The 13,332-nt window shown below is 48.5% G+C and overlaps 1 protein-coding gene across 9 annotated transcripts; it reads left to right on the top strand.

Moving 5' to 3' along the window:
• Nucleotides 1-1,579: 1,579 nt before the first annotated feature.
• Nucleotides 1,580-11,013, top strand: Rabl2 (RAB, member RAS oncogene family-like 2). 9 transcript variants are annotated; one of them, XM_011245717.3, is made up of 9 exons: nt 1,580-1,720; nt 3,114-3,267; nt 5,323-5,406; nt 6,547-6,626; nt 7,202-7,281; nt 9,150-9,261; nt 9,533-9,630; nt 9,858-9,941; nt 10,110-11,013. In XM_011245717.3, the coding sequence occupies exons 5-9, from the start codon at nt 7,240-7,242 to the stop codon at nt 10,188-10,190; spliced, it is 417 nt and encodes a 138-aa protein (XP_011244019.1). In that variant the 5' UTR covers nt 1,580-1,720; nt 3,114-3,267; nt 5,323-5,406; nt 6,547-6,626; nt 7,202-7,239; the 3' UTR covers nt 10,191-11,013. The 9 variants fall into 9 exon arrangements, with proteins under 9 accessions (XP_011244019.1, XP_006521389.1, NP_081093.2 ...); XM_006521326.4 differs by having other exon boundaries at nt 1,598-1,720; nt 5,323-5,352; nt 9,536-9,630; NM_026817.3 differs by having other exon boundaries at nt 1,617-1,720; nt 5,323-5,352.
• Nucleotides 11,014-13,332: the final 2,319 nt, after the last annotated feature.

The raw sequence follows: 13,332 nt of genomic DNA, 5'->3' as shown, positions 1-13,332 counted from the left end.
CAGATTCCATTACAGATGGTTGTGAGCCACTGTGTAGTTGCTGAGAATTGAAATCAGGACCTCTGGAAGAGTAGTCAGTGCTCTTAACCGCTGAGCCATCTCTTTAGCCCCTTTCATAGCTGATTTCATAGTTTAGATATTATTAGTGCTGAGAATGCTGCTACCGCACAAAGCAGCAGATGTGTGTTTGGAGTGATCTCAAAACTTGTTGGAAATTTTGTCCTCATCCCAAGCCAAAATTTATTTAGTCCTTTTTTTTTTTTAAGAAAAACAAAACTCAACAACTCAAAACACCAATTTCTAAAAACCAAGTATTTTAACATGATATAATCCAAAGATATACTAATTAGATAAATACTGTTTGAAATGCTGGTAGGAGAATATACAATAATAATAATAATAACAACAACAACATCCATGAAGCCTGAGGTGAGGAACTCCCACCTCCAACACACACACACACACACACACACACACACACACACACACAGTGTTGGAACTCATCCATCACTGAGCACAATAGCTTTGAACCTAGAATATTTCAGGCAGTGTTCTAGACTCTCTATGGCACTGCAGCAGGAGCATGTTGTAAAGCTGAGGTAAATCCCCAAGAGTCCATAAAGCGAAGGCTCCCAAGAGACACCACGGATACATTACAGTTTTTATTGTGAAATAATTTTTGATCTTTGCTATTAGGTCTCAAGCAATTGGCTAACTGAGGCGCCTATTTAACATATCAATGCAGACCTGGGTTCTCCCAGCATGCCCAGTCTCTACCTGTTAGAGGGTAGGGCTAGCATCCCCTGCCCCTACCCTAAACTACTCCAGCCCAAGGGCTGGGGGGAGGGGGGCTTTTCCCTAGTTGCCCCTCCATATATAGAGAGAGATTAAGAAAGTCAGAGCTCAGGGGCTCTTATGGAAGAGCTGGGGGAATGATTGAGGGCCCCCCCCCGGGGGGGGGGGGTATATGAACTCCACAGGAAGACTGACAGAGTCAAATAACCTGGACCCTTGAGGGTTCTCAGAAACTGAACCGCCAACCAAAGGGCATACACGGTTGGACACACAACACACACACACACACACACACACACACAGTAGGTGTGAAGCTCAGTCTTCATGTGGGTCCCCCAGCAACTGGAGTGGGGAGGGGGCTACCCCTAAAGCTGTTGCCCGTCTGTGGAATTCCTCTAGCTGGGTGGGCTGCCTTATCTGGCCTCAGTGGGAAAGGATGCACCTAGCCCTGCAGAGACTTAGTGTGCCAAGGTGAGAGAACACCCAAGGTCGGGGAAGGGGTGCAGGGGCTCTACTCTCTGAGAAAAGGAAGAGATGGGGGAAGGGACTGTGTGAGGGGGAGTCGGGTGGGAGAGGCAGCTACCGGTATGGAAAGTGAATAAATAAATTAAGGGGGGGTGTGTCGAGAAACAAGGCATCACATACTGCAGCAACCTGTTGCTGGCCATATGCCTCTCCAACCTGCGGTTCCCACTCCCACCGCAGACCAGTATGCCAGAGCATCCGCTCTGTCATCCCCGGGTCAGTAGAACAGATGCGCATCCTGGAAGGTGCCAGACAGACAGGCACTGCGCTAGCCAGCCCGCGCCTCGCTGAGGTCCTTCGGGCCATTGCCGGACAGCCCAGCTCGGGGTCCTGGTGCGGTCGCGTAGCAGCGGCAGAGACGCGGCCGAGCTGCTGCGGGACTGCAGTCATCTGTAAACGGGTAAGGCGGCTGGCTGCCTTGGCGGCCCAGGGGCTGTGGTGGGCGAGCGCATCTGCGGTGTTCCGGGTCCCTCTAAGCCTCCGCGAAGCCGAAAGTGCCTGGGGAACCCGCCCGAGAGGTGGGGCGGAGGGAAGGCGGAGACCCAGCCGAGAGCCGACCGCAGATCGCGGGTCCTTTATAAGGAGATGAGGGGTTAGGCCTGGTGGGCGCCTAAAAAACGTTTGTCCCACGAAAGAAAGCCCTCGTAAATCGCGAAGACACTGACAGTCACTGAGGGCTTCCATTGTGAGTCGATAGTCGGGGTTTGGCTTTCGAACGGACCACTCCCAGTCAGGCTGTAGTGTGAATGCCGTGCGTCCAGCTGGCGAAGAATCTGGATTATTGTACATTCGTACATTCGAAGCAGTGTTTGTCGAATCGGATTTGAATATGAAACGAGTGGACCGGGCTAGAGATGATGTTACGCACTGGTGTTGACACTGGATAGTAGTCACGTCTTATACTTGTGGAAATATGAGAAGTGTGCATAGAACTAGTTTACTGTTTATGTTTAACGTGTAACGTTCCTATATGCCCTAGTCTCCTGTTTACAAAACTGATGAGCAGTTAAATATCTGAGTTTAGGCAGTGCAGGACAAAGTCTTGACATGGTATTGTTTGTATCATCTACATTTAGGAATTGGGTAAAATTACAGAGCAGTAGTTCTCAACTTGTGTGACCCTTTTGGGAGTCTAATGATCCACTCTTTACAGGGCACACCTAAAACCATCAGAAAAATACAGATATTTTCATCACTACAGTTATGAAGTAGCAACTGGAATAATATTATGGTTGAGGGAGTCACCACCACATGAGCCACTAGTTGCAGCATTAGGAAGGCTGAAAGCCACTAGAGGTTTAAAAAGGACACCCGCAAAATAAAAATAAATAAATAAAAGTTTTGAGGAATTACCAAGGTGAAGGGACTGTGATGCTGATGGCAGCAATGGGACAGAGAAGGAAAGTGGTCATGAATGGGTCAGGCATCATAGATTGTACAGTTAATGTCTGCCTGTTTTTGCGAAATATCAGATTTCCATGTGACTTGGGCACTCTGTTGATGTTTGTTGCTTGTGTTTTTACAAGTAAAAATATGTATATAGAAAATGTATATATGCTGAACTTGTAAATCTAGTACAGAAGGTAGGGAGAGAGGTGTGACCCAGACACCTCTGCAATGAGAAATGTCAGGAGACTCCAGAGACAGAGATAGAGCTCCCAGGCTCAGCGCATGGTGGCCAAGTTGTCAGGATGTGGGTTCTCTCTCATCAGCTGCTCAGGAAGAAGAAGAAACTAGATTTAGTTGAGGGGAGTTCTCACCTCTTAACGGCGAACTCTTGTCGGCTTTCCCAGACGGTGACGAGACCCCGGGGCTGGCAGTCGTCTGCCAACAAGAGCCGATGGCAGGGGACAGAAACAGGCACTGTGAGCTGGAGCAGGAGAAGTACGACACCCATGAGAACGTGAAGATCATCTGCCTGGGGGACAGTGCGGTGGGCAAGTCCAAGTACGTCAGAAAATCAGGGAAGAGCAAACGACCCCAGAGCGGCCCTGGGTGGATGAGAAAGGTCCTCCAGAGATGGAGAGAGTGTATGTGGTTTCTGTGAGCTGGTGAGGGGGGCACCATGATGGGAGACCAGGTGTGCATGGGCAGAAATGTCAGTAACTGTGTTCAGGAGGAAATGAGAGAGAGTCGAAGGGACAGAAATCAGGGAGCCTTCTGAGTCCTCACAAGAGCTGTTGGGTGGATTGCCCTGGAAATTACTGGTATAGTAGAGGGGTGGCAACTGCGATATTACTGCCTCTGTGAGGTTGGGGGGTTACTGGAACAGGGCAGTGGGGATGGGGAAAGGAACAGGACAGGTAGAATAAAGGCAGGAAAGATGCTTCCTTGGAGAGACACCCCCCACCCCCACCCCGAGGTTGAACGATAACTGACTGCAATGGTGTAAATGACTGGATTATTCTGCACAGAGCCTGCCTGTGCAGGTATAGAACTCCCCACCTGGAGATCTGCACTCTTTTGGCTTCTCTCCATCAGGCACCTGCCTCTCACCCACTCAGGGTGCGGTGCTGAGGATACACACTCATCTCTGCCTTCAAAGGATGAGGGGAGAGTTGCTCCTACGTAAATGTCCACTTTCGTCTCCCATCCCTCAAGTCCGCAGGTCACCTCACATTCTACGTCAGACTCACAGAGCCATGAATGGTTTCTAGGGGTCTTGCTAGTTTGGGGCAAGCTTCCGAACAGACATTCGTTTCTCCACCTCCCATGGAAGCTCAGCTGTGGTGTCTTACAGTTGCTCTAACCTCAGTGAGATCCCATGCAATGAAAGTAAGGATTTGGAAGATTACCCAGAGAACAGAAGTGTCAGGCAAGGGGAGACCAGTTGTTGGCTTAATAATTGATAGACCTTTAGGGAAATCTGGACTGGCGAGAAGCCCAGGGAAGGCCTAAGTCAGCACTAGCCTAAAATCTAAGCAGCTAACAGAACATCAAAAGACTAACACAGTTCTGGCCTCTCAGACATTTTGAATATAAGAAGTTCCCACCCCTTTCATACGTTAAGCAGGATGTTAGAGACCGTGATAGAATCTGTGTCTAGGAAGGCCTGTGGGTGAGAAGACCTTGTTCAGTTTCAGTGGGACTCCCGAGTTCTCTGCCAGTTTTCAGTCTGTGCCCAGAGGCCCCTTTCCCAGGGGATTTCAAATCTCATCATGTTGACGTTTGAAATTATTCACCATAGAAGTGTTAAAATCTGGGTTTTTGTCTTATTTAAAATGTATGTGTGCTATTTTTAATATATATATGATTTTAATGTCTTTCAGGGTTTGTTGTTTTTTTGTGTAGATTTACTGTATAGGCTGATTGGTAGTCAGTGGTTATAATAGCAAGAAAAGGTTTCAAAGCTGCCCCATGGCTGCAAAATATGTACTAAATTAAGCTTATCAGCTGCTCACATTCATGTGTTGAAATACTAACTGGGGACCAATGCGCTGCCTCCAAAATGGGGACATAGCAGTAGACTAAGGATTCACAAACTGCTGTGCCATGCACTTTGTTCCAATTGATAGCATCACCACAGTAATTTAATGTTTGTGCTGTGCTCTGTGCAGGACAGGGAGGGATGAAGGAGTGCACACTGGGTGGAGAACTTCTTACCTAACACAGAGTCACCATCCTGCTCAGATGACACTTGAGCTAAGCCCTAAGGAATGGCAGAGCCTTGAGAAAATGACTATTAGATGAAGACTACAGTCTTCCAGGCCTCAGTTTCCCCGTGCACAGGGAGGGGTGATTCTGTGTGCAGCAGGATGTGAGATGGACGTGATGGGCTGGAGAGCCCCGTGCAGACTGACCATTGGGAGTCGCCAGTGGTTTGGCTCTGTGGGCTTGGTAATGGTGATTCCCGCGTGAGGGCTTGCCTAGAAACTGTGACAGAGTTCACAAGAGATAGGAAGCCTCAGGTGGCTTCCAAGTTGTCAGCCTGCAGGGTGACAAAGTAGGGACAAGAAGCTAGAGATGATACGTGACCTGTGACCTCACCCATTTCCGTTACAGACTCATGGAGAGATTTCTCATGGATGGATTGTATCCTTAAAGACCTGCAGTGTCCTTTGTTCCTGTGGCTTTTCCCACTCTCGTGCATCCTAACCTCCAGTCCAGCAGCCCAGGGACGAGCAGTGGGTTCCCTTCACACTGGCTCCTCACAGGTTGACCCAGACCACACCATACAACCCAGAGCTGCTGCCAGAAATCACTTACATTTGATTTCTACCAGGAAGGCAGGAAGAATAACAACAGCACTTAGCCTGGATCAAACGCCTGGATACAAATTTTGCCTCCTCTTCACTAGCTCCGACCTTGAGTAAATTATTTAACCTCGTTCCTTAGAGCTGAAAACGTCTTCTGTAGGAAGAAGCTTTATAGATCATGGGGGTCAGCTTTCCCCCATCCTGTTGTGTTGTACAGATTTGGAATAAGGGGCTGCAACTTAGAGTTTCTTTTAAAAGTTCCCTAAGTGGGCCCCTGAGTGCTACATGCAAGAACTGCAGAGCCAATTCCTCTCTCCCTGACTTAGCCCCAGACACTGGTACCATCCACTGTATACCAAGCCCACTGGTGTCGCTTCAGTGTGGCTCACTAACCTGTCCATGTTACACACACACACACACACACACACACACACACACACACACACATGAACTTCCGTTTGTGTTGCTTTGTTGGTGCCAGGCCTGTCAGTGGTTTTTACCATGGGACAATCATGATGCTCTAGCCTATTAGAACTCTGTCCATGAAAGCATCCACAGTTCCACTTGAGAGCATCGTGACACTACTTCTCTGTAAAACCCTGCACCATGTGACCCCACACTCAGGTGTCCAGGACATTCTCCTAGCCCCTTCTTTAGACCTTGCGCTACTGACGCTGTCTCCCCCTATCTGTAGAATGTACTCAACTTGAAACCTAACTTCTTTATAAAGAGGACCAAGTCAGGATATTCACGTTTGAGGCTACACTGGAAAAGCTGTCTCACCCAAAAAGGACCAGGCATGATGGCATATACCTTTAATCCCAGGCAGAGGTCTCTGAGTTTTAGGCCAGCCTGGTCTACATAGTGAGTGCCAGGCCAGCCTGGTCTACATAGTGAGACCTGCCTCAAAAATGTAAGGAAAATTAAGTGAGGAAAGGACCCGTTCAAAACCCCCACCCCACTCCCACCCCCACCCCATCCCCATCCCTTACCTCTGCTTAGTCACCTTTGCTCCTTAACCTGCATCCAGCCAGCCACAGCAACTGTCCACATATGCTCTGACTCTGTATAAGCACACAGCCACAGTAGACGGCAAGACGATCCTTGTGGGTGAGCAGCAGGGGCCCTCAGGCCGCGCTGAGGGAGGGACAGGGCGGGAGGTGGTAGGTGAGGCTCACAAGGGCATGCAGCCTCACAGCGCCCAGGCCAGGACTGGTGTACAGGGCAGGCTTTAGGAAAGCAGACACTGGAAGACCATCCCTGCTGGAGAGAAAGGAGCTCAGAGGCCTTTGACAGGGAGTAAACTTCTCACTGTAGGGATGAACATCAGCTAGTATTAATAGCTACATCTCTGGCCTAACCACTTCTCAAATGTAGGACATGACCTGCCCGCCCTTGGGGTCACCAGGCCATATATACTGACTGTCCACCACCTGTGGAAATTTAGATCTTAAAGGGTCCCATCTTCAGTGTGGGGACAAGGGGCACCTCCGTGCCATCTTCTGGGATTCCCTATCTGTATTGTTGTTCCCTCTGGTTCTCTCCCTCCACTTACCATTGCATACGCACGTCCCACGATACACTCATGGTTCTGCATAGAGACCTGCATGGAAATGCTTGGCACATGTAGGGGTCTCCCTGCCCCTCAACCCCATCGGGTAGACAGAGTTGTGTTCTTGTTGCAGACTTCTGGGATACAGCAGGCCAGGAGCGGTTCCAGAGCATGCATGCTTCCTACTACCACAAGGCTCACGCCTGCATCATGGTATGAAACCAGCTGGGCAGTGTGACCAAAAAAAAAAAAAAAAAAGGCACTGGGCAATTCTGGCCTGAGGGGTAAGGAGACAAGGAATCAATGGTCCTCAGCCCGCTACCAAACAAATACAGATGTGTAGGAGAGGGTTGTTCAAGTCCACCCAGATGCTTCACCCCAGAGCTTCTTAAAAAAGTATATACCAGAGGAACTGTCCTCAGATGGGGGCAGATAGAAGAAAGCACGGAAGCTGGGCTCCCTTAGCCATTCAGTGTTCAAAGGAACTGTGGCTGAGACAGGGCCACCCCTGGTCACTGTGGGAGCACGCCCACAGGAAATCTTCAAGGGCACCTCAGCTCGAACCCACGGCTCCTGGAAGGCCTGTCCCTCTCAGACCAGCCCTCACCTCCCTCGCAGGCTTTCACTGTGCTATCGAGGAAAGTTACCACGGGTCCACGCTGCGGGTGATAGGCTGCACGAAGTCCCCAAAAGTCCCTTGTGCACAGGGCTCTACTGAGACTGTAACAGTCTTTCTCCTGGGAGCCCCCAGGCTCGTTTTCTAGGCCACCACCCTTACATTGCTGGGAAGGGATATGTTTGTCTTTTAATCCACAGATAAAACATTTTCATGACTACCAAGCATCTGTGACACATGAGTCAGTAGGCTGACTTGAGGTTTGATTCGGTTTGGTTTTGATTGGGTTTGCTTCTAGGGAGTAAACAGGACTGGTTTTGTGCATAGGTGAATGCATTTTGCCCTTGGTCCGAGCCCCAGTGCCATAGTATAGTTCTCTGAATTAGGAACCCTAGGGACTGTCACCAAGTTAGGACAATTTGTGAGTAAGAACTGATATGGACTAGCTCACAGAATGGCAGCTAGACCTCAAGACTGAGTCTATAAACAGAGCCAGGTAGACGCCATATTGTGACAGCTGTGTAAGTCTTTCTGGCCCGAATCACAAAGGGAGGAAGCAGATGCTGCACCTCTGATAAGGACACAGGTTGACACCATTGTTGTGAGTCTGCCAACAAAATGTAAGTTTGCCCTGGCACTTCATAGCATTTGACACCACCTAACCCTCCTAGCCCCACCTCCTACAATACGCACACCGCCGCTCTTGTTATGAGTAGGTACCCAGTCATCCATGAGGAGTAGCACAAAAGGGAGACACAGAGACGGTCCATTCTACTCACCAGCTCCCTTCTGCTCATCCCTCAGTTCGCTGCAGTTTAAACCCATTCACCAGAAATGCTGCTCGTGGTCCAGGCTCCGCTTAGATGCCACTGTCTCTATGCAGCCTCCTCTGATGTTGTGTGGTTACATCTCCCTGTGTGCATGCACAGGACTCGGAGTACTGGTAGCACATAGTGAGATAGTGGTGTGCGCACATAAAGGCCACCTGAGGGGCTTGCCAGCTGCTGGATCAGGACAGTGAAGGGGTCATGGGAGGGTCACCGGTTCCTCCACAGTCCTTTAAACACAAAAGCCCTTGAGAACTTAAAAAGTCCTAATTCTAATAACAGTATTAAATAAAAGAGTGTGAAATAAGGCAAATGAAGCAATGTAACCTGAAGTCTGTCTGTCTGTCTGTCTCTCTCTCTCTCTCTCTCTCTCTCTCTCTCTCTCTCTCTCTCACATGCACACACACAGGGCGGGCAGGGGGCAGCCATTTTTGTTTCAGTCCTGCTCTGACATTTGTATTTGACCTTGCCCTCTTTGCTGTCTGGGACTGACTCTGCTTGTAATGCATGCCCAGTAGTTTCTCTCTGGCCCTGTCCTGAAGGTGCTGGTCTGAGTTTGTATGCACCTGTTTGGGTGTGTGTTGTCTGGAACTGACAACGTACTTTGACACATCTAAATTGTCTTCTACCCTCTGTAGGTATTTGATGTCCAGAGGAAAATCACCTATAAGAACCTGGGTACCTGGTATGCAGAACTTCGGGAGTTCAGGCCGGAGATCCCATGCATCCTGGTGGCCAATAAAATTGATGGTGGGGCCATCCCTGCACCTGGGTGACAGTAATTCCTGGGGACCAAGCACCACACATTTCCTTCTTTCAAAGAATGGCCCACCTTTGTTTCCCTTCCCAAGATGCTCCCTTTCTAGTAGGGAGGCCAGCAGCGAGACCCTGTCTTCCCAAGACACAGACCCATATTACCCATGTCAAGGGCAGTCCCTGACAGTCCCTTCCCCTCTCACCCTGCCTCCAAACTCTTCCCATTGCCTGGGTGGACAAGCCAATGCCCCACTTCTCTCTGCAGCAGACATACAGATGACTCAAAAGAATTTCAGTTTTGCCAAGAAGTTCTCCCTGCCCCTGTACTTTGTCTCGGCTGCTGATGGTACCAATGTTGTGAAGGTAATGGCAGCCCTGAGGCAGTCTGCTGACACCTGACTTAGGAGTCACCGGGAGGAGAGGAGGGTAGGGAGGCAAGGACAGGGCGTGGCTGGGTGCAGCAGAGGAGTCCACTGCCTGTGGGACGGGGTGACGAGAGGGGCCGGTGAGGGGTGAGACTGCTGGTTATAAAGCTGGGGTCCAGGGTCCTCCCCACAGCTACACTTCCGCCATTTCCGCCTCGCCCTCAGCTCTTCAATGATGCTATTCGATTAGCTGTGGCTTACAAAGAGAGTTCCCAGGACTTCATGGACGAGGTTTTACAGGAGCTCGAGGTAAGCCGGGCCCCATTTCAGGTATGGTAGAAAAGGGCGATGATTTCTTCAGAGATGTGCAGTACAACCTAGCACATGGGGTTTCGCCTGCCTTTGCAACCCCTCGCTGCCTCAGGACTATAACTGGATAGATGCAGGGTCAGGCTTCACCTATGACCTTGTTCACAGAACTTCAAGTTGGAGCAGAAAGAAGAGGATACGTCAGGCCAAGAGCAGAGTGACACGACCAAGAGCCCATCTCCTTCCTAACCTGAGGACATCCACACATGGCAGAGTTGGGGTATTGGGAGCCATTTGGAACACCCTACATCTCTGGAGAACATCTCTAGGCTACCCCTGCTCAACTTCCTGCAAACCCACTGTTCTGTGGTACATGATGAGGTCAATACAAAGAAACTAGACAGGCGTGATACCCACCATCTTCCTGCATCAGGATGAGGGATCCGTGTCATTCACACACACACCCCGACCCCCACCCCCACCCCAGCAGCCTGATAGTGCAGAAACAGTGAACATGCTCATGTCTTCTTAGTAGACATTTAGGTGTTTGTTGTCTTTCTTCCCAAACTGACCTCAGGGACTGTCCCTTCACTTCTGCCGAGAGAATGATGCAAACCCTTGAGGACGATGTGTTCCTATGGAATCCATCTGTGACACCTCTGTCCCTGTCAACAATATTTTTGACAGACAACCATTAATTCCAAATTTGCTTTTCTAGCACCAACTGTTTTGGGAGCTCTTCTCGGTCAGTTGAGAGCACAGCAGCAGGACTCGATTGCAGTGCAGTGAAGACAAGTGTAGCCATATCTGCTTATACACACACCTTACTGTTCCCCACCACGTGAACAAAAACTGCCTCCATCTCAGGGTAGAAAGCCTTCCTCCACCTCTCTAGGGCGAGTTAAGCACTGCGTCTTCTGTGGGTGGCAGCAGACAGCAGGGAAGAGCTGCCCTGCTTCTCTGCAGCTTGCTAGATGATGTCACGATTGTCTTGAGCATCATTTGCATTATCATTATTTTGTTTATATTGTCTCCTTTTTTTACAATAAAGATAAAGTTTCGTAAACACTAAGGGTCTCAGTTACCTTTCTATTGCCATAGCAAAACGCCATGGCCAAGGCAACTTACAGAAGAAAGCGTTTAATGGGGCTCACAGTTTCAGAGGGCGAGTCTGGGACCATCACCCTGGGGAGCATGGCAGCAGGCAGGAAAGCATGGAGCTGGAGCAGTGGCTAGGGTGTCACACGTGGTCCTCAGAGCCCATCCCCAGTGACCTCCAGTGACCCCCAGCCAAGCTACTCCCCCTAATCCTTCCTCAATAGTTCCACCAGGTCAAGCACTCAAACTTGAACTAACAGGAGCCATTTTCATTCAAGCCACCACACTGAGTGTCTGTGCTCTGTAGTCTGAAGTAGACAAAAACACAAGCCACACAGATGAAGGAAGACTGCCTTGATCTGCTACCATGTTGTAGTCCAAATTAGCTCTTGGTTGACTATAGAGAGCATTTCAGTAGAATTTATTGTTTGTGGGTTTTTTTTTAATTAAGTATAGATTTGAGATCTCAGAAACAAGTGTTTCACCTTTAAGTAGGTGATGCTTGCATGTTCAACTTTGACTTCTCATCAGGGATTCTCCGAAATGCATTATGCAGATGAGATAAGATTTTTAGAAGAAAAATAAAAACATGTTACCCAGCATAGTGGAGCATACTGTTAAATCCCAGCAGTCGGGAGGCAGAGGCAGGTAGACCTCGGAGTTCAAGTCCAGTCTGGTCTACAGAGTGAATTCCAGGCTATCCATAGCTATAAAGTGAGACTCTTCCTAAAAAGAAAAGCAATAGTTATGGTAAATGATTAATAATCTGGGAGTGTGTGTGCATGCCTGCATGCATGTGTGTGTGCATGCCTGCATGCATGTGTATGTTGCAATTTTGAGCACTGGACCCAGGACCTCAAGAGCTAGCTAAATAAGTGTCCTACCTTGGAACTACTCTCTGGCCAGTGGGTATTTTTCTTTATGTAAATAACTGTAGTGAGATAGATTTCACGTACTCAAAAATGTACCATTATTGGCTTTCCCATAGCTGTTCTGTATTAGGTTTCCTTGAGACAGCCTAAAGACATCTTTTTAGATGGCCTGCTGGGGCTGCTTTCTCAGCTGAGTGAGGGGAACAGAGTGAGGTGAGAAACTGAGCAAGATCTTATCTCAGCTGCAGGCCAGCATTACAACTACCACCTCACACACCCCCGAGATGCATGGAAGGACAAACTGTGGAAGATTTGGTCCTGCCTGAAGACCAGGGGACTGTCAGCCAGTGCACACATGAGGCACAGGAGATCATCTGTATCCTCCAGGCAAAGCGGCTCCTACTTTAGCTCAGACACTTCTCTGGGGAAACTGCATTTCTCCATCAGCACTGGTGCTGGAGCCAGAATGCTCATAGATAACGACTGCACAACAGATGTCATTAAGCCACGCCTTTTATAAGTTTTAGGGTGTCCATTTATGATTTAACCAGTTTTTGAAGGGACTAAATTAGACTAAATAGGGATGCAATGTCTGAGGTGAGATGCACACGATTAACCTTCCGGTACATTCCATACAGTCACAGTGTGGGACACCTGCCAACTCTGTGTGGTTCCATCACTCCAAAGTGAAGTCTGTATTGGTGGTGTCTGTGTTCTCTCTCTGAGGATTTATTCTGAATATTTCATATAAGTGAAATCATACAATATGTGACTTTTTGTGTCTAACTTTCTTCCACCTTCAAGATTCATCCAGAGCAGGGCACAGTGGTGCATGCCTTTAATCCCAGCACCCAGGCAGAGGCCAGCCTAGACTACATAATGAGTCCCAAGACAGTAGGACTATGAAGAGAGACCCTGTCTTGGAGAGAGACAGAGAGAAGAGAGTCAGAGAGAGACTGATTTTCATCCATGCATCGTGTACTTTGTTTCTTTCATAATTAGACTGTGTTCTATCATGTATATATTCAACAATTTGTTTATTCATTCACCGATAAATATTTGACCTGTTTGCAACTTTTTTAATCTATTGAGAGTACCATGGAGCCAGCTGTGGAGGCACTCAAGGGTCAGAGCAAGCAAATCACTGAAAGATCAGGGTCGGTCTGGACCAGATACTCAGTCAGTCCCAGGATAGCTATGGTTACACAGTGACCCCCTGACTCAAAACTTTTAAGGACAAGAAAAAAATTGCAAATTTTAGCACAAGTAGATTGGTATAATCTTAGGAATTTTAATACCTTTATCATCAAACATCTATCACCCTCAAGTCCCATTCTCCACGAACCTTATACAATATATTCAAACCTTCTGTGATGTGGCTTTAACTTGGTTCTGTTCTTCCTGTTGTTTGAATGAAAATA

This window comes from Mus musculus, chromosome 15 (assembly GCF_000001635.26).
Source record: "Mus musculus strain C57BL/6J chromosome 15, GRCm38.p6 C57BL/6J".
Classification (NCBI taxonomy): Eukaryota; Metazoa; Chordata; class Mammalia; order Rodentia; family Muridae; genus Mus; species Mus musculus.
The sequence above is the reverse complement of the archived record's forward strand: the minus strand, read 5'-3'. Positions and strand labels throughout refer to the sequence as shown.

Bases quoted from the DNA above. Each gene is read 5' to 3' on its own strand.
- Rabl2 (XM_030248727.1), top strand. From the start codon at position 7,244: ATGCTTCCTACTACCACAAGGCTCACGCCTGCATCATG. The intron at 9,631-9,857 runs GTAATGGCAGCC...CCTCGCCCTCAG, and splicing joins ATGGTACCAATGTTGTGAAG to CTCTTCAATGATGCTATTCG. The intron at 9,942-10,109 runs GTAAGCCGGGCC...CCTTGTTCACAG, and splicing joins AGGTTTTACAGGAGCTCGAG to AACTTCAAGTTGGAGCAGAA.